Below are 26,563 nucleotides of genomic sequence, written 5' to 3'. Positions count from 1 at the left end.
CTTGGTAATAATACGACCCCAATACACGAAGTTCTGGTAACCAGCACATAATACATTCGCACATATTTCTGATGTTAAGGGCAATTCATTGATATAAGAACACAAACATCACATATTTCAAAGCATTTATTTTTGGAATAGTATTGAATTGGTGTTACTGTTCTTCGATGTTTTGGTCAATATTTGGTGCTGGGCTTGTTGCGATGTTGCACGTAGACTGATGAATAAGTAATACCTTGCAAGCAATGTTGTCAATCGATTTTTTTTTCTTTATGTTTCTTCTCCAAAACGTAACCTCCTTAATTGGCCCTTTTTACGCAGAAAAAATTAAACTTCTTGGTGCAATGTTCAAAATGTTTGAATTATATAAAAAGGAAATGTTAAGAATTGTCCAACGACAAGAATACAAAATTACCAGTACAAAGTAAATAAAAGTATACATCAAACTCCAACTAATTCTACATAAATTTCTTTTTATTGTTGTCTTGATATAATTTATTATTAGTTAAACTACAAGTTTGGACTCCTTGCTAGGAAAGCAGAGATCAGGTTAAAATGTAGACCATCTAAATAGGAAAATATTAGCCGAACGACATTTCTAATCAAAACTCTTTAGAAATACCCGAGACAACGCTCGGTATCCCTCTTTGATATCAAAACACACCTGACTCTAATTTACTGTGGAGAATGTGATGCGGGGTTACGTCAACTGTTGTCTTTTTCCGACGATGCTCAACATCGCCGACAAACCCACGCAGCCTCTAAAAAAACATAAATTGAAAATCAGGTGCCAATTTGTTTCCTTTATATGTTCATCCATATTCCTCTCATATCGCCACCATGGGTCTTCCAGAAACCATGCAGGCGATCCAAATCAAGGAATTCAACGCACCGTACGCGGTATCCAAGGTTCCCGTGCCCAAGCCCAAGCCAAACCAGCTTTTGATACGCATAAAAGCTGCTGGATTCTGCCATACGGATCTCATGGCTTTAAACAATGAGTTCAATAGTCCCTTGCCCTATATCGGCTCACACGAAGGCGCAGGCGTTGTTGTAGAAGTGGGGTCGAATGTTCAAGGGTTTGCCAAAGGTGACCACGTTGGATGTATTAATTTTGATAGTTCTTGTGGTAAGTCTAAAATAAAACGGCTGTGAGCAGGTGAGACTACAAGCTGACAATTAATAGGCGAGTGTCCGGATTGCAGCACTGGTAGAGTAATTTACTGCGACCGGCCACAGATGAAAGGACTTACAATTGATGGCGCATGGGCAGAATATATGGTTGCGTATGTAAGACTTTTCCTAAAGACGAGTAAATTTAGCTAAACACAGGACTTAAGATTTTAGTGACGCAAGAACTACCGTGAAAATCCCAGAGTCGGTTGATCTGGTAACTGCTGCGCCACTGATGTGCGCAGGTCTCAGCATTTATGGTGGAATCAAGAAAGCCGGTGTACCTCCGGGAGGATCTATCGGCATTATCGGTATTGGAGGTTTGGGTCATATTGGCACACAGCTTGCAAAGGCTATGGTGAGAGCATATATTCTTGAATTTGAATGTATACGACTGATGAGATACATGGCAGGGATACAAAGTAGCTGCCGTTGATATTAAGCAGACATCTTTAGATCTCGTAAACTCACACCGTCTAAAGCCAGACTTATCCCTTCTCGTGACAGAGGATCCAAAGGATGCCATGGCCAAGGCTCACAGTGCTATACCGGGAAAATTCCCTGGTCTTGATGCTACCGTCCTGGCCACAGACCAGCAGTCTGCCTTTGACTTTGCAGCGGCCATTACACGGAAGCACGGCACGGTTGTTCTCTTGGGCCAGCCAGATAAAGGGATCAGCATGTCTTTTTACAACATGATATTCCGCGATATCAAGCTAGTGGGGTCTTTGATTGGAGATACTTCTGATGCAGACGAGCTGATGCAGCTTGTTGATGACCATGACATTCAGCTTAAAATTAAGACATGGAGGCTAGACCAGGCTGAAGAAATGCGTCAGGAGTATTTGTCTGGTAAGAGTGAGGGGAAGAATGTTATAGTACTATAGGCCGAGTGACGTTACAACTCTATATCTCATAAAACGCTATGTACATTTAATCAGACCAACCGAGACGAAAGTTCAGCGTACAGTTCGAAAAAGGGGTTCCGAAATACCTCCAGATGCAATAATAGATAATCTATTTATGTTTACAAAGTAGAAATTCACCTCTCAACATCGTCACTCGCCACCAGCTCCGACAACGACACGCGATCACCTTTAGATCCGATCTTGACTTTCGCTGCTGACCAGACACCACCAAACCCTGGACCTGGATGGAACGCTAATATCAAGCTGGTCGCAATCATCATGCATATTCCCTCGAAAATGAGAAACGTCCATTGGTCTTTCATAAGACTGCCGTCGTAGCCACCAGACATTTCCGCAATACGGTAGACAGAACGAATTATTACGAGGAGTAAAGCTAGTGCCAGACCTATAGTTTAATTTGTTAGTCCTGGGTTATGAATTCTATCTCTCTAAAGTGGAAATCAGAAATCAAGACAAACATACCAACAAGAAATGCTTTCCACTGCCAGCGCTGCCTAATCTGGTATGTATTGGCATTCAGTGTGGCCGCCCGGGTCCGGACACGCCACCCGAATTCAAGGCAAAGAGCAGAGAAAATTGCCAGGGTGACCACCTGAAATACCAAGCCGCCTAGCATGATGCGAATTCCCATATCTTGTCGTCTGTTGTCTCTGCTGATGAAGTTATACCGCCACCGGCTCCTGAAGCATTTTCAAAGCACTGTCAGTTTTCGAACTTGGAACATACCCAGAAGTATTTACCTTGCAGAGCGAGAGAGATGACATCGCAGGTCACAAAAATGATAGTGTACCAGACTGGGGGTAAGCGAGATATATGCTTTCCATATACAGAGATGCTAATAAAAAAGTTAGCACATATTTGAAATGACAAGTTGTGCCTTAATGATAACGTACATCCGACCCAAACAAATGTAGATGCTCGCGCAGATAAAGATTGGCGCTAGGGTAAGTAGCACAATCTGACTGAGATAGTACGCGTCCTTGAACGGGCTTTCATGCGCCAAGTACCGAGCCAAATATCCCCCGACTTCAACTGCAGTCATAATAATCGTATTAGATGAGTGGCACCCTTGGCCGTAAACGGACTACTCACGGATACAAAAAAAAACAATCGGCCAGCTGAACGACCAGGTCCTATACCAGATCCCAATAAAGCCGTGGCCAATTGCACACATTCCAAAGTAGACAAGTGGAATCAAAGCGAGTGATACAATTGGTTGATAACCGAAAATTGACTCCGAAAGGGGACATGTTTCTAGCGTGCAGTCTTCCGGGTCCATGGGCTGGTTTGGGAATGCTGTAGTATTCTGGTAGGTTGCCATTGTAACGTCCTCACAAAGGATTAATACGGAAAATCCTAGTAATGTCAAGTAATTTTAAGAGTTGTAAATGAGATTCAAAGCTGTTTGTTGGATTTATGGTCAACCCCCAGCTTAAGTAGTTGTCGAGACATCCTAACAATAGAGTGTCCACGATGACAGAGTATTGAAACTAGGCTTCAGAATTTCGAAGCTGCTTGGCACGTCGTCTATTACCGAAAGAGGAATTGATGCCTTCAACGAACCTGGGTAGAGACTAGGCAGTGTATGTGGAGCAGGGAGCACCGCCATTGGCCCAGAGCGCCAAGACCTCGTGTATTTCCTTTTTGGGACTAGCACTAACTGGGCTGAGGCTGTGTCGCACTGTGTGAAGCAAAGCTTATTATTAATCGGTTTGGAACCTGCACGGTGCCAAATTTTGTCAAAAGGTCTGATTTGTTCTATCTGCCACTAAATTTTCTATTTATATGCAATTGCCATACAAATTACTAATTCCGATTTGGTTATCCTAATCAGAATTTTCCATGAGGCCACGTTGCCTAATTGGCAGTTGATTTCGGTAAATTTGACGCTGTCTAGTTGAGGATTAGTACGATTTGACGGTTGACAGGCTGACGTGCCAAAAGTTCCGATGCTTCCTGAAGTTATTTTTACACGATTCTCCGACTTGGCCTGCATGGAGTCATCTGGAACCAACAGTGTATAACCCTAGTGTGGAATGGATGCGGTAATTGACGACACAAAGCGCGCCGAAGATGGACAAATCACTCCGCAGAGCCACCAAGGGCCGATCCAAACTCGGATGCCTGGCTTGTCGAGAGAGACATGTCAAGGTAATTAATGGCCCTTTGCTTTATGCACGTGAAGCATAAACGTCGTTGAAGACATCAGGGTCTCTAGTTAGGCGACATGCGCTAACAAAATAGTGTGACGAGGGTCGTCCTAGCTGCATAAGCTGTTCGAGAAGATCGCAAACCTGTGTTTATAACGACCTCCCCCCTAGCAAAGAATGGCAGCGGAAGGTCTCCACGTTTGCTTTTAAATCTTCATCTACAAGTCGAGCCAATACGCCCAGTGAGGGATACTCTGATCATACTGCCACAGAGAGGGGGTGGCAGGATACCATTTTAGTTCCAACTTTGCCATTTATTCCCACAAATGCGTCTCTAAGGGGCAGTTTCAGCATAAAAGATACCCACTTATTGAATAATTTTATTGCTCTAACCACATCTAACCTGATTGGTTCGCCCCGAGTATGGAGCCACGAGTGTATTCAGCTTTCCTTTACGGTATGCTGTGTTGATCCTTCACTTCTGGGCTTGTGCTGATCGAGGCCTAGAACCCCTTTCTCATGCACGCCATTCTAATGACAGGAGCGGCTCATCTTAAAATTCTAGATCCGAGCCAGTCTGCGGGTAATTATACAGCACTATCCGCGCACCATTCCCAGAAAGCGCTTCGGTATTTTGGCAAAGTTATCGGCAACACTCCATTTGTCAACAATAACCTTGACGCTGTTATTGCCACCACATTGCTCTTTGCTATTCACTCCTGCAATTCACCAACCTTTGACCCCACATCTGAGGGTGTAGATGGACTCCTCTCGCATATGAACGGCATATTCGATATTCTTCGTCATGTCGATGGCCCTCCGCCTGGCTTTCTATTCGAGTCAGTCTGCACACCCGAGTTGCTCCCCTCGACACCGCCAACCACCGGACCGGCCTCTGATCTCGCCATCATGGTCAGAAACTGTGCGCCTGAGGCAATGAAAACCATATATAATGCAACCGTTGAAAGCTTGACTCTGGTCCTGGATGCAGTAACACGCCAACCTCGCCTAGGCAATACTTCGCCGCATCTACTCCTCGTTTACTGCTTCCGATGGCTCGCATTTATCCCGCTTGAATTTACCGCCCTCTTAAGATCACACGATCCCACAGCCCTTGTGATTATAGCATACTACTACGCTGCATTGCTGGCAATATTATCAGACCTGAAAGGCGGGTGGTGGTGGATGCGGGATCGGCCAGTGTTTTTTATTCAACGTATTTCCGAATTCCTCGGTCCTGAATGGGAGTATTGGATGTCCTGGCCTAGGGAAATTCTGGGCAAGTACAATGAAGTTGTTGTCCAGCCAGCCGTGGAGCCGGATTTTCCTGTGGCTGAAGTGGATGAGATGGGGCTAGGGATTCTTTCGGAGGCACGACCACACCGAAGCAGAATTATAGTAAATGTTCAATAGAAATGAAGAAACTCGAAGAATGAGCGTCTGGCGAGAGGTATCCAGCGCTGCTGCAGCAGGCAGCCCTATGTAAAAGTAATTACCAGTACCATACGAATCACTGAAAGATTTAACAAATAAGACGAGAATTTCTTGTAGACTAACTATTGCCGGACGAGACAGGGAGCAGATAGTGACGCCAGAAAAAAATTACAGAACCATAACGATTGCCATTCAACTCAGACCATGTTTGCCCAGTAACCTTATCTACAATTAAAGTTGGTAGTCTCTTCTTCTGGCTAAAATCCGTGCTTTGGGCGGCTCACTGTTATTTCGGGATTTGAATGCAACATTGACGAGCTACACCGTGGCCTATGCGGCGGGATAACTTGAGGTGATTTCCACAATTGCAAGCAATGATATGCCTTTATTATTATTATCAATAGAATAATACTACTAATAACTCCCAAAGAGGCAAAACGTGATGCCGCCCGGTTCCCAATACGGCAAGTGGGCTGCTTACTACCCAATGGAAGCAGACCGTTTCGGCTTCTTATCTCCTGCTCGGCTAAAATAATCGCAACACCAGCATCACTTTTTCCTTACTGCGATTGTTAGGAAAATACTTGTTGGTGAGAGGAGGGTCACGCTGGCAGTCCGATAGTGATGTGTAGGCCAGCTAGGCAGTTTATCATTGATTCAAAAACGGCAACAACTACATGTAGTATGTTGAGGTGCGTGGAAGCGAGCCGCAAAAGAATAATAAGCACTTTTGTCCTCATCACGCAGTGAAGCAACTAACAAGCCCCAGATAAGAAGCTTAGCAAGCCGAGACTAAGCGTGACAATAATGGACGCCTTCAAACAAGCTTGTCCCGTATTGAAACTCTGTCCGAGAGCCAACACGGGCACAGGCCACATGGCATAAATACGAAAGATAAGCAGTCGTCCAATAATCTGGCGTTGCAAATCGCAAATCGTGGCTAGCTACGACAGAGTACTTCAAAAGATCAAGGTGCATCCCCGGATCCGAGCTGACTGGGTCGCGCCACGAGGCCGAAGCCACCAGGTTGAGCAGTCCATACTTACTCTTTTGCCTCACGCTTTGCCTCTTTGGGATGCATGTCACTGATAAAGGTGACCCTGATCCCAAAATGACCGCCTACACAAGCGTCAAATGGTTGATGTCTGTGCAAAATTACCGTCGTTCTAATCTTCTGGAATGTCACGCTGGTGGCGATACCATGCCGTGTTTGCTGCGTGGCTGGCCTGTGGCAGGCTGCTTAAATAGAACTATCCTCCCTCTGTTCACACCCTAGCCCCCTTTTGCTGGTCTTCTCTCCATCGGCTACCCTTTACTATAACCCTGAATATGGAGGATCACTTGGACAACAAGACCCCGGCTGATGTCGAGGCGAAGGCCTCCTCGAGTGAGACTCTTGAATACGACCAGGATGTCGGCGTTGTCTACAAGTCTGAGCCTCTGGCCCGTGACTTGCAGGGACGCCATATGCAAATGATTGCTATTGGTATGTTTTCTATATTAAACACTTCCAAGAACGTTCACTGACGTGTGGCAGGTGGTGCCATTGGTGCAGGTCTCTTTGTCGGATCCGGAAGTGCTTTAGCCACGGGAGGTCCAGCCAGTATAGTATGTGCCGGAATACAAAATGTGCTGTTTATTCTACGCTAACACATCTCATGCTCTAGATTATCTGCTACCTCATCATCGGTGTAATGCTGCTGTGTACAGTGCAGTCTCTTGCCGAAATGGCTGTGCTGTACCCCGTCAACGGTGCTTTCTTTACCTACGTCGTTCGCTTTGTGGACCCATCCTGGTACGTGCCGGACAAACCTTTGCTCTGATATTTGATCTCAGCTGACAGGAAATATAGGGGCTTTGCCATTGGATGGGATTACGCCATTACCTGGTTGACTATCCTCCCTTTTGAGCTCACTGCTGCTGCGCTCACTATCAAATTCTGGCGGGACGATATCAATGTGGGTGTTTGGATTACAGTATTCTTGGTCGTCTTGGGTACTATCCAAGTATTTGGTGTTCGAGGATATGGCGAAGGTATATCCATTCATTCAAGTATTGCTGGTTCCTTTTGCTGACTGGCTTTAGTCGAATTCGTTCTCAGTTGCATCAAAATCTGCGCTTGTGTGGGCTTCATCATCCTCGGCATCATCATTGACTGTGGCGGCACTGGTCCTCAGGGCTATATTGGTGGAAAATACTGGCATGAGCCGGGCGCCTTTGCCAATGGCTTTCCGGGTTTTTGTTCTGTGTTTGTCGTCGCTGCCTTTGCCTTTGGTGGCACTGAACTAGTCGGTCTGGCCGCTGCCGAGTCGAGAACGCCTCACAAGAGCATTCCCTCTGCCACACGTCAGGTCTTTTGGCGGATTGCTATCTTCTATGTGTTGAACTTGCTCATGGTGGGCTTGTTGGTCCCGTATACTGATGGCCGTCTGATGTCGGCATCGACCTCGAACACCAAGGATTCTCCATTCGTCATTGCCATCCTCGACGCCGGCATCCCTGCGCTGCCCTCTATTTTCAACGTCGTCATCACACTATCCGTCATTAGTGTCGCCAACTCATGCGCCTTTGGCTCTACTCGCACAATGCAGGCCCTCGCTGAGCGTGGCATGGCTCCTCGCTTTTTGGGTCATGTCGACAAGAAGGGCCGTCCGCTGTATGCCACCATCGTTCAGTTGCTTTTTGGCCTGCTTGCTTTCATCGGCGAAAGCGCACAGGAGGGAACTGTTTTCACCTGGCTGCTGAGTCTGAGTGGTCTCAGCTATTTCTTCGTCTGGGGCACTATTTGCCTCTCTCATATCCGGTTCCGTCGTGCGTGGGTTGCCCAGGGCCGCTCTGTTAAGGAAATGCCCTACCGCACACCGATGGGTGTTGTTGGCAGTTATCTTGGTTTGTCTTTGAACATTCTCTGTTTGATTGCCACTTTTTACGTGTCCGTCTGGGTATGTTTTCCTTCCTTCCTTTATTTCCCCAGAAACAGCTAACAAGGACAGCCCCCTGGCGCCTCCCCCGACGCTTCGTACTTTTTCCAGCAATATCTCGCGGCCCCAATTATCCTCGCTCTTTACATTTTCTGGAAACTCTACAGCCGCCAATGGCGCATGTGGGTTCCTACTTCTGAGATGGATATCACCTCAGGGCTGCGCGTGGATCTTCTCAATGAAGACGAGGACCTCGAGACGCCTTGGACTTGGAAGAACTTTCCATTGAAGATCGCGCGGTTGTTCGTCTAGGACTTTCACGATTAGCTCGGTCTTTGTCTGTCTGTTTATATAATAATTATTACAGCGCTATGCTATCATAACCAAATAGAAAGAATACATTAAAGATCACACCTACATCAACCCTCTAAACCATTACCCGGCTCCTAGTTAACAATAACCCTAACTTTGAATCGTATCAAGGCGGCTCAATTACGACTGCAGCCCTAATCCCAAACAGGGTGCTACCTGTCAGTTAAGTCATGTGCATAGGTAATATTACATCATTTCATCATCTATACTACCATAGTAGTGATCCTCCCGAATCCATATGCCGCAGTTACATACATCCTTTGAAGGCGCATTGCCAAATTAGGATAAAGAACAAATCGGCATTTTAGCCATAGCTTAGCTTGTTTGTTTTCACTTTTGCTTCTTCTTCTTCTTACGGATGCTCTTTTTTTCCTCCGATAGAGAGCTACATACGATATCCGTTGCGAGGAAGTTGACAAAAGAAACAAAGGATCACATAATCCTACTCGAAAATCCTTCGCGCAATGTTTATACTTATATTATTCTATTATTATTAATATTGTACGGAGTAGGTACGGAGCTGCACAGTGCATACTCGGGATCTCGGATCAAAAAAACGCTCGAAGGAGCGCGCTATTCTCGGCTCATTGTCAACGGTCTCGAATATTATTGATCGGCATGAATAATACTATTAGTAGTCTATTTCTTAGCATATTGTCGGGTGGCTGCGCTACTATTTTGGAGAAGCTCAAAACTACGTAGCCTATCCTAAGCTAAGAAACAATGACTCTGACTCATGCAGTCAATGACAGACGGCCAAAGTCAAGACATGCATGCTCAATCAATCAATAATATCACTACGTACTACATATATAGGTCCAGCATTGAAACTTCAGAGCGATCCTACGGGAACTTGCTTGGCATTGCGGTGTAATACTACCGTATCAAAATTGAGAGATGGCTTTGTCCCACAGTTTTTCTTATCTTGATGGCGATCCCGGCCAATCCACCAACGAAAGATCCAACACTATTGAATGTTATACAATTATTAGCATCGCATACAATTACAGTGACATAACTGGCGGGTCCTTCGTTTTGGAGCCCGTGCTTTCAAGGTAGTACTACCGATGATGCAATTTCAGCCTTTCAGGAACAAATTCATAATAATAATCGGGGACAATTTCCCGAGCGGGGTTTAGAGTATATCTCACTATCCAAGTACCGAGAGTCTGAGTGAGACCGACTGACGTGTTAGATAAGTACGTAGCGTCTTTGTTATAAGACAAAGACAAAAAACCTCCCCAATCGGTGCGTTCTGGTCGAATAAGTTTCCCCGTTTCCCCGCCCACAGCCCTCGCACTGGCCAGCACTCCCTGAAAATCAAATTGGAAACCCGCAAAATCCGGAATTGATCTTCGCTTGTACCCATATTTCTAAACTTATCATCCTCACGGAAACTTGGAAAGGCATGAATGAGGCTAGTCCCACGTAGTTCCACTCGCTAGGTAGGGATCGGCCTTGGTCCATGCGGTGATCTCTCAACTTGTTGGCGCAGCTCACTGGAAATGGTTTCTTGGCTTGGGTGAAACATCACCAAAAGTTGAGTTGTCTTAGATCCTTGGGAAGCTTGTACTGGAGGGTCCGCGTATTGGCTGCTCTTTGTTGCACGACTCCGCAGTCTCCTGTAGCTAACCGCCGTGGCAGGCTGTTCCTGAGACTCAAATTGCCCGAATCGGAAAAAACTGGCCTGGGCAGAGAAGCTTGTACCAAGTTACAACCAACAAAGCCAAGCCCGTTAGTTGTCTGGCTTGTATATATACTGGGCCTTCAGCCCCGGATTCTGCTGTCTTGACTCTCAAGCTTGTCTTAATTTAATAATAATATACATCATGCATTTTGCTAACCTGGGCGCTGCAGCCCTGGTGGCTATCTCGGCCTGTACAGCTGCATCTCTGCCCTCGACGCACATCTTGCACGAGAAACGCTCCGGAAACCCAGCGCAATGGACCAAACACTCTGTGGCCCCTCGCGATGTGACGCTTCCTGTGCGCATTGGCATCAAGCCGCGAAACATCGACTTGGGTCATAACGAGCTGATGGAGATCTCCAACCCGGCCTCGCCCAACTACGGAAAGCACTGGAGCGCAGAGGAGATTCACGACTTCTTTGCGCCAGCTGCTTCTACTGTGCACGATGTGCGCAAGTGGCTGTCGTCGTCCGGCATTGGCAATCACCGTCATCAGGTGGCTCCCAGCCGTGGCCATGTCCAGTTCGATGCCTCTATCGAGGAGGTCGAATCGCTGCTCAAGGCCAAGTATGAGGTCTGGAAGCACACCGACTCGGGCGCTCTGAGTCTTTCTTGCGACGAATACCATGTGCCTGCCCACATCAAGGACCACATCGACTTTATCACGCCTACCATTGGCATGAGCTCCCCCTCGGAGCCTAAGAACAGCCTGAAACGCCGCACTGTGTCGCCTCACGAGAAGATCAGGCAGCCTATCCACCGCCCCATGTCGCCTCCCAGCAGTGGCAGCGACCCTAACAATGTCACTGACTGCGCCAAGGCCATCTCGCCCGCTTGCGTTCGTGCATTGTACCAGATCCCGGACACTGCTCCCAAGAACGTGACCGGAAACGAGCTCGGTATCTACGAGAGCGGAGATACCTATGACCAGGCAGACTTGGACTCCTTTTTCAAGTACTTCACGCCCAACATCCCCACAGGCACTCACCCGACTCTGAACGGCATTGATGGTGGCACTGCTCCTGTTCCTCAAAACCAAGGCGGCGGAGAAAGCATGCTGGATTTCCAGCTTGCTTACCCTCTCGTGCACCCTCAGGGAATCCGTCTTTTGCAGACTCTAGACGTGCAATCCGCGTATCAGACATACGGTATCTTCAACCCTTTCCTGGATGCCCTCGACAAGAGTTACTGTAGCTACGCCGGTGGAGACGACCCCAAGATCGACCCTAAGTTCCCTGACGGCTCTGGATGGAACGAGACTGCGCAGTGCGGTGTTTACACTCCACCGCACGTCATCTCGATCTCGTATGAGCTCGCAGAAGCCACTTACCCGGCTGCCTATGCCGAGCGTCAGTGCCATGAGTACATGAAGCTCGGTCTGCAGGGCGTTTCCCTGATCTTTGCTTCTGGAGACAACGGTACCTTGTCTCGTGCTGGAGAAGCCGGATGTCTGTCTGGTGACCGACAAAACCCTGGTTTCCCATCCTCCTGCCCATACGGTAAGTTATTCCCTTCACGGACATAAAAAGAGGGTTACAGCTAACGAAATGACCCAGTCACTGCTGTGGGCGCAACCCAGATCAAGCCCAACGCCAGCGTCCATGACGCCGAGGTGGCCGTCATCCCCGACTACACATACGGCTCCGTCTTCACTAGCGGCGGTGGATTCTCCAACTACTTTGCGCAGCCCTCGTACCAGTCTGACGCCGTCAACGGCTATCTCGGAAACAACACCAAGCTGCCCGCCGCCGCAAGCTTCAACAAAACCGGTCGTGCATTCCCGGACGTATCAGCCAATGGCCTCAACATCGCCGTGTACACGAACGGACAATGGGAGTCTCAGGGAGGCACGTCAGCCTCTGCACCCATTTTCGCTTCGATTATTACACGCCTCAACGGCGAGCGTATCTCTGCTGGTAAGAAGCCCGTCGGATTCTTGAACCCGACTCTGTATGCGCACCCGGAGATCTTTAACGATATCACCGAGGGTGAGAACTGGGGTTGTAATGGAAGGACCGCCTTCACCGCGCAAAAGGGCTGGGATCCTGTTACCGGATTGGGTACCCCGATCTATCCCAAGATGCTGGAAGTCTTCAAGAACTTGCCTTGAGCATGATTTGGCCCCAAAAGTGTGGCTTATATACTGTCATCTTGGTTTATTTACAGACTAGACTAGACGGCTATGCATGTTACGAAATCAAACTTAATGATTATATAGTACAATATAACACTCCTTTATGATTATATTATATTACCAGTTAACCTCCATAATAATTAAAAAAAGCATTCAATGACATAGATGAAGGCGACTCCAATCAATGTTTGACAATCCACCTCGTCGAAATGTTGGCACGGATACCCGGTATAGTCTAGGTCTATGACAAGCTAGACAATTGCCTTTTTGGGCCTTGTTGCCTGAAGATCATTGTCTACATAAAACATTCAAACGTTGTGATTGTTGACAAAGAAAACTGTTTTGCCAAAAATTACAAACGGAAACAAGCGGTGAATTGTTGGATGCACCGGCGTCTTCCAGTCAAAGACGTAACAAGCTGACACCATAGGAAATATCCATCCTCGCTGTTCTGTATTCTCTTTCTCATCTCAGAGCCCTCCCTGGAGAGAGCATATCGGAAAATCGAAACGAAACATGGCGACACTTCTATACCTGATGATGCGCCCCTTGTGGAACGGCCAGAAACGAAAGGTCGCACAGCCAGGGTACACCTGTAAATATGATGCTGAAGATTACACCAACGACAGCTTTTCAGACTATTTCGATGACAAACAGCACGAAGAAAAATCCCAGCAGCACAACAAGACCGGAAAAGACGAGCAAGGTCGTGACAGGGACGATATTCAACAGGATTCTCAACAAAATTCTCAAGACGCCCAAGGTGCTCAGGACGATTCTCAGGACGATGATCAGGAGGATACTCAACAAGTCGCTCAAGTCGCTCAGCAAGATGCCCAACACGATGCTCAACAAGACACTGAGATAGTCGACGACGACTGCGTCGAAATCACGATTTCTATTAGTTTAAGAGGCAAAGGATATATTCCTACTGAACACACGCATCAAGTTTGCTTGATTCCACGTCCTATCATTGAACCGACACAGGCTTCTGTTTGTGCAGCTGTGATGGACACTACCAATATCGAAAGCACAGAGACCCTTTTGGAATTCGAGGGAGAGGACCCCTCTAGGTCACAACTTGAGCGAGCGTTATCCCATGGATGATGGTCTGGCGGTGCGGTGGTCTGGGTGGACAGGACACTTGATGAGAAAGCGCCCAATACTTGTGGTGCATGCGACGACCTACCATGCTTCCAAAATGCAGCCGGCAGACCTCCTGCCTATACTGTCCACATTTGTACCAAACTATTATCTATGAAGACGTTCTCCAGTCAGCAGACAGAGAGACCCCGGTTCACTCTAACAAATATGGCGTGGATATCCAAGATAGGACGGTGGAGCCATATGTTTGAGTCAATGTCTAAAACGAATGGTCTTGTTATGGGAGATGGACTGCAGCTGTGTGTGTGTATTTTTGGCATGCGTTCGTTTGAATTAAATTAAATTGCTTTGAATAACAGGAGTACCGAGTGATATACATCTAAACTAGACATACAACCAGTCCCAGTACCACCAGAGCCCACGTACCCTGGTACGCTTTAGACACACTTGCAGCCCCTGTAGTGGTCGCCGCTGCGGCTGATCCTGTTGTCGCAGTGGCCGTGCTGCCAGAACTCCTTCCACTAGTTGTACTGATAGTAGTATCAGAAGCAGTAGCAGCCGCCGTAGAAGCGCCTGACGTGACATCCTGCGCGTTGTAGGCTGCCGCTGTGACAGTGAATGTCTGGCTCAACGCACTCCATGTAATCGTTGCTCCGGCCGGTGGACTTATCAACGGCGACGGCCCAACAGTCGTCGACAAAGACTGCGTTCCTCCAGCTGGTAAATTAGCTGGGTCGATATATTTTCCGTTATCGGCAGATCCAATGTCGTATTTCAAGCATTTTTCTGAGGTCAGCCCAGCACAGGATCCGGAAAATTGTTCGTAACTGGCCACTTTGGCGGCGAAGTTGATTATACCGAGGCCTTCAGGCGATGTGTTAGGACAGATGCCATAAAACCTTGTATTCTGTTAGTTCATGCGTTTCTGCAATGAAATAGCATAGACATACGCCGAAACAGAGGCACTCCAGGCACAACATTGACAAGTCAACAGGTCAGTTGCGTCAAGGCTGCTAGAGTATTTATTGCAAGAAGACTGGACCTTTTCGAGACTGGCTGTGGCGTTGGTCTCAACCTGTCCAAGATTGCACGAGCATCCGCCAGAAGCGTTGTCGGGAGCTGGGTAGAAGGGAATCTTCTCATCCACGGTGCGTTGTAGCTTGTAGTATGACACTAGGTATTGGTATTCGCAGGAGTAAGCCTGTATATATTATGCATCTGTCAGTTCATGCCACAAACAACTGGATCCTAAACACGTGAAATGGAATACCTTGTTCCAACAAGAAGATTGGTAGCAGAGCATCTGGTTTATATTATCCTGCCAACCACAGGAAATAATCACATCATCGTTTCCACCAGATACTGCGATGCATTCCGTCAGCGTCGTCTGAGCCTTGTCCAGACAGGTTCTCATCGTCGCCGAGTCCACACAACCAGTAGCCGATGGAGTTGTAGCGTTGGCAGCGAAGGTACTGCCGACAAACAGTGCCGTAGCAGCAAGGATCTTTTGTTTTTGCATTTTCAGTCCCATTGTTTCCTCTTTGAGTAGTCGGTTGAATTCGAATGAGAAAAGAGGTCGGTTTGGGAATTTAAATCCCAGAAAAAGGAACATCTCCGCCTCAGCCTCAACTGGACAAATTCCACCTCGCTCACTAGCCTGTCAGGACCACAGGTTGATTGATACTTTATAGACCAGCCAATCGAATGCGTGCCATTTCGCCTCCAGCTGTTAAATTTCGCCAAGAGAAGAGGCTTATTGGGTAGAGTATTCAAGATATGTCCATGACAAGTCGGGTGCTTCTTGGTGAGGCTTCGCAGTGCCCGAGCAGCCGTTTTTGGTATGTTTTATTGGACGGATTGGTATCAATCTGCGCTAGTATCGCTAAATATTGCTTAATGAAGCTTAGCATAGAGCCACATGCAGGATTTGGCATGTAGCTGAACAAATTCTAGATTTGCTGACAGAGTATAAATGAGAAATTGGTGTAGTCAGGGCGAGCCTTTGAAGTCGACTCATGTATGTAGCAGTCTCGAGAGAACTCATGAATCGTGTTCAGGCAAGGTGCGAATAGCTTCATGCATGACCCACGACGTGACTAGCTGATTGCTTCGGAGCAGATGAGATGAGAAATTTCTTCTTTTTTTCCCCCTTTTCTAGCAGTGACATTCTGCACATGCCATCCCAACGGTTGGTAATCCACCGCCCGTGGAAGCCGTAAAGCAAAAAACGGCTGTCGGACGCGACGACACGACTAGTCCATCCGACCAAAAATGGCGAGTTATGGTCTCAGCTCGAATTTCGCGACTATTGATGTTCACCGCACCAAGCTGAAATATACGGAAAATTGAGCCTTCTGTTTGGTGGCCGTCGGAGCGTCCTAATGCAAGGGGAGAGATTTGTGACACATGAACCCCTGGGAGTTCGTTCGGAACAGGAAGAACGAGGCGCGCGCTAATGCCTATAACCTCTATCAGCAGCAAATCGGACAGTGACGAGAAACACATGAGATTATAATTGAAAACAAGACCAGACAGCGCGGACAGGACTGGCCGCAGCGCCGAGAAGATGCAGGACGCGGTGACGCAAGGAACTGCCTCCGGCGGCCGACAGCCTCTCGTGAGATTAAATTCTGATGCAGGCGAAGATCCCCCGCATAATGTTTTTGCGCCACCAGATGAACGGGCTGAACAGGTGGAAGATGGGGATGGAGAAGAAGTCGGGGAAGACGCTCTTATAACTGTGGGCGAGCCCCTGCCGTTTGCGCGTCCCAACTACCGCCGCTCTTTCCCTCTGTGTGTCCAGCCATGAAGCAGCTCTGAGTCGCTCGTTTATCTCTTCTGCTCGATTCTTTTCTCTTGTCACTCACTCACTCATTCGTTCATCACTCGTTTATTCACCATCTGCATTCCTTCATCTACAATGTATCACTTCATCCACATTGTAACTGCTGCCGCCGCTCTGGCGGGCAGCTCGTACGCAGCGTCGGCCGATGAATGGGCTTCCAGATCGATCTACCAGGTCATCACTGACCGGTATGCCCGGTCCTCTGATTCATCTAGCAGCTGCAACATCACCAAGTATTGCGGTGGCACCTGGAGAAGCTTGGCCGGCAAGCTAGACTACATCCAAGACATGGGATTCACTGCGCTACAGATCTCGCCTATCCAGCAGAACATCCCGCAGGATACCATCTACGGCGAGGCATACCATGGCTACTGGCCTCGGAATTTGTACGCGTTGAACGAGAAGTTTGGGACCGCCGACGACCTCAAGTATCTCGTCTCAGAACTGCACAAACGCAACATGTATCTGATGATCGACGTCGTGGCGAATGAGCTCGCCTATGATATTGGAAATACAAACATGACGGCATCCACACATCTCGACTATTCTTCCTTTGTACCGTTTAACCAGCCTTCTGATTTCATTCCGTACTGTCCGATAGTCGACTGGTCTAACAGGACCGAATACACCAATTGCTGGTTGGGTTACCAGGGAGTTGCAACGCCGAGAATCAAAACGTCAGACAAGAAGATCGCCGCCACACTTGCAGCGTGGATCAATGATCTTGTCAAGACGTATGGTGTAGACGGCATCCGAATCGACGGCTCAAAACAAATCGAATCCAGCTTCTTCCCACCCTTCGTGCAAAGTGCGGGCGTGTTTACCATGGCTGAGGTCTTTGATGGGAGCCCTGATTTTGTTTGCGGCTATCAAAATATGGTCGGTGGATTGGAGAATTATCCTGTCTATGGAAAGACAATAAATGCATTTACTGCCGGGAAAATGGACGACCTTGTTGCCATGGTAGGCACAATGCGGAAGACATGCAAATCGCCTCAATATCTGGTCAACTTTATCGAGAACCAGGACAATCCCCGTTTCGCGAGCTACACACCTGATCTTGCTGTAAGTAAAATCCGCTCTGAAACAAGGTTTTTCTAACAGGTTTAGTTGGCCAAAAACGCTCTCGCTTTTACAATTCTCGGTGACGGTATACCAAAGATGTACTATGGACAGGAACAACATTTATCTGGAAATTTCTCCCCGTACAACCGGCAAGCACTATGGGATGCCTCACCAACCTACGACCAGTCCGCCGAGTTGTATAGTCTGACTACAACTCTGAACAAAATTCGAAATCACGCAATGTCCGTCGACAATCACTACTTGACGAACTGGAGTTCTATACTGTATCATGACGGATCTACCTATGCGACGCGCAAAGGACCGAACGGGGCCCAAGTCGTTGCAGTTTTGTCGAATCAAGGAACACAGGGCGGAGACTACACATTGGAAATCAACGGCGCAGCTGATCCCGGTACAAATCTAACAGAGGTGACGCACTGCAATAGCACCGTGGTTGCAGGTCCTAATGGCACAATCACCGTGCCGATGGGACAGGGTCAGCCGCGAGTGTACTTTCCGACATTCAACTTGAACAACTCTGGGCTCTGCGGACAGCTTTCAGCTTCGCCTAGCCTGTCTGATTCGGCAAAGCCGTCTGCAACAGCATCTTTTGTTTCCCAAACTGGACTGGGTACGTCGCTTGAAGTTTCGGCATGGTTGCATGTTGTTTTTCTGGCGGTAATGACGGTAGCTTTGGTGTAGATATTTTATCTTTCTCTTCCGCGTTTGTCGTTTTTCTCTCTTTGGCTCTTTACGGAAACTATTAGCACATACCCATTAATCCCAACAATAAAATGATACTATGAAACACTTGAAGAAAGAAAAAATAATTACTAACTAGTAATTCTGTGTAATAACAAAAGTCCTCCAGACTCGGCTCCATCCCAACAGCAAGTGAACCAGTGAATCAACAATGCTCCCATTTTCAATCCCAGTAATAATGTCATCTCATCATAAAGAAAAGGAAACAAAAACAAACTCCATTCATAATAAAAACGTAAAAACTGTCCTTGGGCAAAAGAATGCTTCAACAGCCAATCGATCCTTTCAATTCTCGCTTCCGCTCACAGAATCACAGAATACGCTCCCCGTTGCGATCGCGTACAATAACGCGGGGGCGTTTATAGGTATGCGGTGTGCGGTCATATCCAGTTCCAATAGTGAAATCCTGCATCCAGTCCATTGTATTATTGTTGCGTGGAGCTTGGATGCGGTTGGCCTGTTGGCGATTGAGGTTGAGGTTTGGGTTGTTCATACTCGGATATCCGGCAGTGCTCTGGTTGAGGTTCTGGATAGGGTTGTTCATGTTCAGATATCCGTAATTGTTGTTGTTCTGGGCATAAGGGTTTCTGTTCTGTTGTCCCATGCCTTGGTTGTAGAACTGTGGGCGGATAATAGTAGCCGGGTCGACAAAGCCGAGTTCCTGGGCGTAGCTTTGGTCGAATCCTGAAAGGGAGCCCTGGTTCTGGTTCACGTTCTGGTTTAGGTTCTGATTCCCGTACTGGTTCATGTTTCCGTACTGCGTTAGGGCCGAGGGGTTGATGCCGGCGTATCCCTGATTCATTCCGTTTCCACCACCCAGTGTGAATGTCTGGGTCATTCCAGGGCTGGGCCAGGCACTGCCATCTGCAAAGCTATTGGTAGAAGTTGGAGTCGACCCCATGTTGCTAAAGTCCATACCAAATCCGTATCCAGCGCCGCCAGTCTGACCAAACACAAAGCCACTGCCCTGACCGAAAGAATAACCAATGTTTCCAGTAGGTAGTTCTTCTACAGTTTCAAGTGGTGAAAGATCACCTCCAACGACAGGACCAATAGTAATTGAGCACTCGACACTAGTATCTCCAGGGATACTCGGAAAATACGAATCGTACAGAAAACTTCCAATAGGCTTTGCAAAGTTCTGCATTTGCTGATACACAGTGTTGAGCCGGGCGGCTTTGCTTTCGGTCGTGTAGTAAAGACCGCCATTGGGGGCACGAGGACACAGGAAAATAACAGTGACGGACTCGCTGTAGTCCAGCCAGGGGCTGAGGGCACCAATCAAACGGCGGCAGTTTAGGGAGGTGTGGTGATGATTCAGACGAACGGGAATGCGTGCAAGCATGACTCTGGTCTTGGATATGACGATAATAATGTCGTCTATGCAGAGGTTTCTCGGTGGTTCGTGCATTGCGTAGACGTTTAGTTCGGAATACCCCGTGTATTCCACGCAAGCCATTACTCCGGTCTCGACACGAATGGTAACCCCATTCTCGGTAGGGTGGTAGTGGTGGCATTTGATCAAGTCCGACAGCAAGATAGGTTTTATGTCTTCCGCAGCCTTTGGGCCAGGCTTCCTGTCGCGAGTCTGTTGAAATTAGTAAAGGACGTTATATCCATGGAACGTATTCATGTCATACGGGGCTATAAGGTATCTAAATTCCAATTAGTATTGCTCGTCAACTTTCAGACTCCAGAAAAAACTTACAGGACCAGCAGGGGAAAGGGGCTGATAAAAAGGTGAGTACTGATTAGCGTTTTCCGAATATGAACTTGAGAAGAGATCTTACCGGCAAAACAGTGCGACGGTTGTGGGGCTTTGATATGTGAGCAGGTTCAGACCTGATAGGAAAGATACTCAGATACTCACATCCTTAGACTTTTTCTCATTCTATTGAAATGTTAGCCACAGTCGACCAAAAAAGCAAGACCAAATCATTCAGCTAGCTGGAGGCGTATACCTTGCGCTGCCGCTTTGGGGGCTTGCTTCTGGTCAGTTCAAGCAGTCCAGTGGAGTATAAGATGTAGAAAAAGAAGATATTGCACTTTGCATGTACTCACCGGATTAGAAATTCTTGTGGGCTTGAAACATGTGCTCATTAGTATTTGAAGAGCGATGTGGTTGTCTCTTGCAACACTCACCGAATTGAGCCGCTTGCCTTTTTTGGCCTGCGAAGAGTCAGTCAAGTTCTCTTCACTCGTTTCTACGTAGGGAGGATTGTACTTACGGGGACGGAGGATTTGGAGTTGGCGGGCTGGGGACGACATATCAGCATAGACTGATATTTCAAGTAGCTGAAGATACACTTACACCGGTCTTCTTTGCAGTACCCTGCTGTAGAGAGATAAGTGTTAGTGAATCAAACGGCCTTGGACAGATTCATCTCGGTATAGCAATGAAACTCTTGAGTCCCCGTACCTTGTTGGTGTTGTTCTCACCAGGAACCTATGCGACAAATGTCAGTACGGCATCCCCAATCTCAATCCACAAAGGCCAGATAAAATACTTACTGGGTGACCACGGTTGCGGAGCTTCATGGTAGAACTGATGTTAACATGATGATTGCTGCACGGTCGGCAGGAGCATTCTTACCGCTTGGGCGGCAGCGTTCGCCTACAGCGTGTCATGTGGTTAGCGATGCAGGTCTCTTTTCTTTTGAATTGTTTTATAGGACAAAAAAACATACCACAGAAATAGGACTAATAAGCTGCGGCGAGGTGCGGCTGTTAGCATACCCAGAGTTGTCGTCGTTTCGCAAACGAGGGTAGGATATCTCACCATCGCTGAAGCCGCTGCGATCTGGGATAAATGTTAGCTTTTCTTTTTCCTATTGCGGATAGGTTTCAAGGAGTACTACCTCTGCTATTGTTGCTCTGGTAGCTGGATCCTGTTGTTTTTATTAATCGTCAACAATGTTCTAGCCGACGGAGAGTGTTTGCAAGGCATGTATTTACACCGGTTGTTGGTAAAATAGCTCCTTCCATCTAGACATTGTTAGCGAAACTGTCAATAAATTTTAGTGCTGACAATAGTACTTACCCAGTTGTAACGGTTCCACCTCTGTCGCGTCAACGATGAGAATCAAATGGTTAGCAAAGTGCCTCGTTGGATAGGATTCGGGGCCATCATCTCACAGAGGCGCGGGCCACTCGCTCTTCATGCGTTTCTTCTCTGGGCGGTTGTTGCTGATTCTGCTATTGAATTAGCAAATAGAAGATAATATTTTATCTGATAGTTGTTTTTGGTGTTTTACCGAGTTGTTGGATGGTCCAAGGTTGTTTGGTCCCTGAAGTGTGGGCACCAGTGGTCAGTTTTAGGCCATCTCCCTCTCCATTTTAGAGAGCGAATGCTGGAAAATCCCGAGATTTATAAAAAACAAAAAACACCAACTTACACGGAGACCGCTCCCCTTGTCTGCCATCTTGTTTGCTGCCCAGCGTGTGGGATGTTGGTGCAGAGAGAAAAAGTCACACAGAGAGAAAGAAAAGAAAAAAGGAGAAATTTTTTGTTTGCTTGCGTTTGTTGTTAAACAGGGGTGCACCCAATCTCGGCAAGGAGTGATCTCTTGAACGACATCATTGTGGTTGCTGGGTGGAAACTGTGACTGTGAACCTGTGACTAATCCCAGCACAGGCAGAATGGTGGCATGTTTAGCTATCAGGTATGTTGATGGATTTTCCCTGCACTGAGGTTTTGAAAAGTGAAGGATTTCAAGCCAGCTAGTGTATATACTATGTGAACTTAACAAGTGATGGTGAAAATGATATCCAGTTACATCTCAGGGTAGTAGATCTCATTCTTGGTTTCCCTAATTACTTGGAGCGACTTGCTCCAAGACCTACAATATTCTCAACAGTGGTGTATCAAGAGCCAAACTCCGGTGAGAATTCTGCCTTTGGCGGTAAATGTTGACGGTGGAATTCTGCACTTTATTCGCAAAGACTGGAAATTACCATTAAGTAGAAAGTCAAGTCCATGTTACAATCTAGGCTAGTCAACCCATCTCGAGACCACAATAATGCTGATGAGCATCGATAATCAAATTTAATAAAACTGGAAGTCTGCAACTGCTCGCCTGTTTTCCATCTTTCGAGGTGTGCCACGAACATCGGCGTCAACGTCAATTTCCTACTTGGGAAAGTCACCCTTCTCCCCTTGACCAACCACCATCTAATACACCATCTTTCTTCAAGACGGCATCCATAAAAGATCCACTCGATACACGCCTAGACGCGCTCTCCTTTGTTTATGTTTTGTGTTTGGCCCACACAGGTTGAAGCCCGCTGTCAGGCGCGTAGCCCACAAAGAACCAGGACTGGACACACACCGCTATTGGATACACACCGTGATATAATAACAAGCATTTTATGGGGGGAAAAATAAAAAAAAAAAGCCACTGCCTTCCACACAGTACGCAACTAGCTGTAACTGCGCATACATACATGTTTCACTCATCTCTCCTTTGGTTCTTGTTCATTCTGGGCGGTTGTCTTAAGTCTTCGTTGACTACTATTTTTTCAGTGTCCGGTTTTGCCTTGGCGGGGATTCCTTGCCCCTGTTGGCCCTAGGTACAACTGATTGATCGTTGAAGCGTCAGGGCTTGTCCTCTTTCTGTGGGCATATCCCTCTCTATAGCTTTCGTTACGCCGCGCCGAGATGACCCCTGGGCACCCCGGAAACAAACGGCTTCTTGTTGGGCGATACGCGATGACTACGCGGTATCCCCGATTGGAACTTCGACCATTTAGATGGCGTATCAATGTACACAGAGGTATGGGCGACAATTTGTGGTTACCCCAATCACCGCGTACTGGGGAACGTCGACAACAAACCGGTTGGCCATGCGAGAAAACAGTGTTGCGGCTTATAAGCGGTCATTCAATGCTCGTCGGCAATTTGCCGCCGCCGGCTATCGATCAGCCGATACATACAACATGGTTACGAGACCCTTCTTAAGGACATCTTTTTCATGATTGTCGAAATAACATTATTGATCGATTTGACTTCATTATAGACAACATTCATATACATCTTCATATGAGAATAATATCAAATGCCACGAATTTGATAAAGTAAATATAGGCAGTGATGTAATTGCTGCCCCGCATCCGATGCCGTCCCCGGCAATGTCCTTCGGCAAACGCACCCTCTGCCGACTTGTAGTCAGCATGCTCGCCCTTGAGAGTGCCGAGAGAGATTTATATTCTGTATTTGTTTTTGCTCGTTTATTTCTGCTCGTATATCTTTCGTCCCTTTTGAGCGTGACTCTCATATGAGCTGTTTGTTGCGTGCGGGGAACCGATCGGTAAGTTCTCCGAGTTGCGCTCTTCCCCACCTTTATGTTTCTCTTTCACAACTCACATCTTCTTCCTCTTCCTCTAGACATACCAAAAATCAAGGATAGCCGCCAAAATGACCGCCGGACTACTCTACGTGACCATGCAGCCCAAGCCCAGCTTGTCGGCCTCGCAGTTCCACGACTGGTACAACAACGAACACGGTCCCTTGCGCCTGCGTCTGCCCTTTTTCCCCAATGGATTCCGCTACCGCGCAACCGACGCAGACTCGGACAGTCCCTACAGCGCGGACAAACACGAATGGGTAGCTCTCTACGATATCAACAACTCGGCCGAGTTTGTGAAGCCGCCCTACACCACTCTCCGCGAGGATACCGTCAAGACGGAGCGCGAGAAGGAGACCATGGCTCAGATTTCCGTTGATAGACGCATGTTTGACTTTTTGCGCGAGTGGAAGGCGCCAGACTATAAGAAGCTCGAGGATATTGATGCCGAGGGCAAGGGGAATATATTGATCACTGTCTGCTTCAAGATCAAGCCCGGCACAGAGGAAAAATTGAACAAGTGGTATAACGAGGAGCACATTGATATGCTGGCCAAAGTGCCCGGATGGCGCCGCTCACGACGCTTCGTGACGTCGTCGGTCTTGAATCCGTCAGACGACGAGAAGGAGTATTTGGCGTTGCACGAGTATGCGCCGGTAAATGGCATGGGAGGGCCCGAGTTCAAAGCCGCAACATCCTCGGATTTTGCAAAGGATGTATACGCTAATGTGGTTTCGGGTCGTGTCAGACGAGTCTACGAGTGGTATTACACCTTTGGTCCTGCGCCGAGAGACCTGAACTCGCTTTCCATTGACCCAGCATACACTGCCACATTCTCCTCGCGCGATGGCCTGACCAAAACTGTCACTGCATCGCAAACCGCCAACAAACGCGCCGTTCTAGAATCCTTCATCACCACTCCCGATGGCGTCCAGCTCCCATTCAAACTCGAAGGAAGCCCCGACCCTGAAGCACCCCTGATCGTCCTCGTAAACTCAATCCTGTCTGACTGGGGCATCTGGGACGAATTCCTCGACCTCTTCTTCGCCAAACCCGAAAACCTGCAAAAATTCCGTGTCTTGCGCTACCGTCCACGTGGACGCGCCAGCGATCCTGGCAATACACCCATTACTCTCAACCTGCTCAGCCAAGACATACTCACCATCCTGGACGCGCTGCGAGTACGCAAGGCCGCATCGGTGATTGGCGTAAGTCTCGGCGGCGCAACAACGCTCAACCTCGCGCTGAAAGAGCCCTCGCGCGTGCAGAGCTTTATCGCATGCGACACAAACTCGCTTGCACCGCCGAGCAACCCAGCTGCATGGGGCGAGCGCATCGCACTCTCCGAAAACGATCCGCAAGCACCAACCGACCAGACCACAGGCGCGCGGGTTGTTGGTGAGAAGCTCGCTGAAGCCACCACGCGCCGCTGGTTTGTGGCCGAGAGCTACGACGGCGGAGCACAGCAGGCGCGCGCAGAAAAGGTCAAACAATACGTGTTTGACAACCATCTCGAAGGGTTCAAGAAAAGTGTGCAGGCGTTATATACGTATGATTTGCGCGATGCCATGAAAGCCGGTACTGTTCGGGGCCTGTTTGCAGTGGGCGCTGGTGACGGCGTGTTGCCGCAGGGTATGAAGAAGATGGCTGAGGAGTATGGCGTGGAAGGGACGAAGTTGGCTGTTGTGGAGGGCGCTGGGCATTTGCCCATGGCTGAGCAACCAGAGAGGTTTTTGGAGGTTGTCGAGGGGTTTTTGGGATAGATTTATATAGATATTTTATGATTTAAATATTGAATACAAACATATAGATATATATCAATTGATGCCACATATTGGCAGCATCAAAGTAGATATACCTCAGTAATCGTATAATTTCATATTGTGTCTGTTAGGAAATAATTGCTCTGCATGTGCTTCTTAGTTGGTAGTTTATGAAATTGAGTTAGGGTTAATATTGGGTTGGATGTACTACCTAGTACAGGCTACATCATATCGGAAGAAAGTACAGCGGACTAAATCGAGTTTAATAACAAAAGTCGTATTTTATATTTTTTATTTAAAGCTATAGGTGATTTTAATTTACGATTTCTTCATCGTAAATGTCCGTCCTGGTGAAAGTGTCGTCAATTTTGGCTACACTTGACGCCGCTAAAGCCTCCACACCAGTTTGTTTCGTTGACCACCGCACAGCCTCTCACCTTTCTACGCTGATCTTATCAGGACCGGCCTGCCTGTTATGGCCTCAAGGTTCTGGTAAAGTCTAGTTGTTTCGGCGCGATGCTACTTCCTAAAGAAGGTGACCTAGATAAGTTGCATTCACAACCCTCGCCTCACAACCCCATATTTTAGTCTCTAGCAGTGTCTCTACTAGAAAAGCACCTAGTACAAAAAATAATTGCGGCGGACTAAAGGTCACCCGACCTGTGTCGTTGGATATATCGCACTGTTGACTATATCTCTTAACGGAAGATGAGTCGGTGACAAAAAAACGAACATGAACAGAAGGCAGTAGCCACATCGCCACACACAGCAATATCAGTCAACATACGGGACACGTCCTGTTGAACATACATGGGAGAAGTTTCTGGCGTAATAATGGAGTCGCCATCGGTTGACAAAGAAAGAGGGATATATGACTTCGGA

General features: G+C 47.6%; 10 protein-coding genes across 10 annotated transcripts; 7 read left to right on the top strand and 3 right to left on the bottom strand.

Annotated features, from left to right (window-relative positions):
* Window positions 1-840: 840 nt before the first annotated feature.
* On the top strand, window positions 841-2,060 carry TRUGW13939_00963 (uncharacterized protein; the record flags this gene model as incomplete). The annotated part of the gene is made up of 4 exons (XM_035484169.1): window positions 841-1,129; window positions 1,187-1,286; window positions 1,348-1,531; window positions 1,587-2,060. 4 exons carry the CDS (start codon window positions 841-843, stop codon window positions 2,058-2,060), a joined length of 1,047 nt encoding a protein of 348 aa, XP_035340062.1.
* Window positions 2,061-2,215: 155 nt separating this feature from the next.
* Window positions 2,216-3,144, bottom strand: TRUGW13939_00962 (uncharacterized protein; the record flags this gene model as incomplete). The annotated part of the gene is made up of 4 exons (XM_035484168.1): window positions 2,216-2,487; window positions 2,565-2,782; window positions 2,818-2,937; window positions 2,996-3,144. 4 exons carry the CDS (start codon window positions 3,142-3,144, stop codon window positions 2,216-2,218), a joined length of 759 nt encoding a protein of 252 aa, XP_035340061.1.
* A 1,031-nt stretch (window positions 3,145-4,175) lies between these two features.
* Window positions 4,176-5,665, top strand: TRUGW13939_00961 (uncharacterized protein; the record flags this gene model as incomplete). Its single annotated transcript, XM_035484167.1, has 3 exons — window positions 4,176-4,253; window positions 4,347-4,709; window positions 4,760-5,665. The coding sequence occupies 3 exons, from the start codon at window positions 4,176-4,178 to the stop codon at window positions 5,663-5,665; spliced, it is 1,347 nt and encodes a 448-aa protein (XP_035340060.1).
* A 1,350-nt stretch (window positions 5,666-7,015) lies between these two features.
* On the top strand, window positions 7,016-8,919 carry TRUGW13939_00960 (uncharacterized protein; the record flags this gene model as incomplete). Its single annotated transcript, XM_035484166.1, has 6 exons — window positions 7,016-7,172; window positions 7,224-7,294; window positions 7,354-7,481; window positions 7,539-7,720; window positions 7,772-8,628; window positions 8,680-8,919. 6 exons carry the CDS (start codon window positions 7,016-7,018, stop codon window positions 8,917-8,919), a joined length of 1,635 nt encoding a protein of 544 aa, XP_035340059.1.
* Window positions 8,920-10,808: 1,889 nt separating this feature from the next.
* TRUGW13939_00959 (uncharacterized protein) lies at window positions 10,809-12,776 on the top strand (the record flags this gene model as incomplete). The annotated part of the gene is made up of 2 exons (XM_035484165.1): window positions 10,809-12,165; window positions 12,223-12,776. The coding sequence occupies 2 exons, from the start codon at window positions 10,809-10,811 to the stop codon at window positions 12,774-12,776; spliced, it is 1,911 nt and encodes a 636-aa protein (XP_035340058.1).
* A 540-nt stretch (window positions 12,777-13,316) lies between these two features.
* On the top strand, window positions 13,317-13,907 carry TRUGW13939_00958 (uncharacterized protein; the record flags this gene model as incomplete). The annotated part of the gene is made up of 1 exon (XM_035484164.1): window positions 13,317-13,907. One exon carries the CDS (start codon window positions 13,317-13,319, stop codon window positions 13,905-13,907), a length of 591 nt encoding a protein of 196 aa, XP_035340057.1.
* A 376-nt stretch (window positions 13,908-14,283) lies between these two features.
* On the bottom strand, window positions 14,284-15,435 carry TRUGW13939_00957 (uncharacterized protein; the record flags this gene model as incomplete). The annotated part of the gene is made up of 3 exons (XM_035484163.1): window positions 14,284-14,803; window positions 14,855-15,105; window positions 15,175-15,435. 3 exons carry the CDS (start codon window positions 15,433-15,435, stop codon window positions 14,284-14,286), a joined length of 1,032 nt encoding a protein of 343 aa, XP_035340056.1.
* Window positions 15,436-16,824: 1,389 nt separating this feature from the next.
* Window positions 16,825-18,516, top strand: TRUGW13939_00956 (uncharacterized protein; the record flags this gene model as incomplete). Its single annotated transcript, XM_035484162.1, has 2 exons — window positions 16,825-17,814; window positions 17,860-18,516. The coding sequence occupies 2 exons, from the start codon at window positions 16,825-16,827 to the stop codon at window positions 18,514-18,516; spliced, it is 1,647 nt and encodes a 548-aa protein (XP_035340055.1).
* A 370-nt stretch (window positions 18,517-18,886) lies between these two features.
* TRUGW13939_00955 (uncharacterized protein) lies at window positions 18,887-21,998 on the bottom strand (the record flags this gene model as incomplete). Its single annotated transcript, XM_035484161.1, has 17 exons — window positions 18,887-20,164; window positions 20,217-20,231; window positions 20,285-20,305; window positions 20,367-20,393; window positions 20,447-20,467; window positions 20,719-20,745; window positions 20,805-20,831; window positions 20,888-20,911; window positions 20,996-21,022; window positions 21,088-21,108; window positions 21,170-21,190; window positions 21,264-21,376; window positions 21,435-21,464; window positions 21,534-21,561; window positions 21,617-21,637; window positions 21,712-21,771; window positions 21,972-21,998. The coding sequence occupies 17 exons, from the start codon at window positions 21,996-21,998 to the stop codon at window positions 18,887-18,889; spliced, it is 1,788 nt and encodes a 595-aa protein (XP_035340054.1).
* A 1,991-nt stretch (window positions 21,999-23,989) lies between these two features.
* TRUGW13939_00954 (uncharacterized protein) lies at window positions 23,990-25,681 on the top strand (the record flags this gene model as incomplete). Its single annotated transcript, XM_035484160.1, has 1 exon — window positions 23,990-25,681. One exon carries the CDS (start codon window positions 23,990-23,992, stop codon window positions 25,679-25,681), a length of 1,692 nt encoding a protein of 563 aa, XP_035340053.1.
* Window positions 25,682-26,563: the final 882 nt, after the last annotated feature.

This window comes from Talaromyces rugulosus, chromosome I, assembly GCF_013368755.1.
Source record: "Talaromyces rugulosus chromosome I, complete sequence".
NCBI lineage: Eukaryota > Fungi > Ascomycota > Eurotiomycetes > Eurotiales > Trichocomaceae > Talaromyces > Talaromyces rugulosus.
This window is presented reverse-complemented; position numbering and strand designations above follow the sequence as displayed.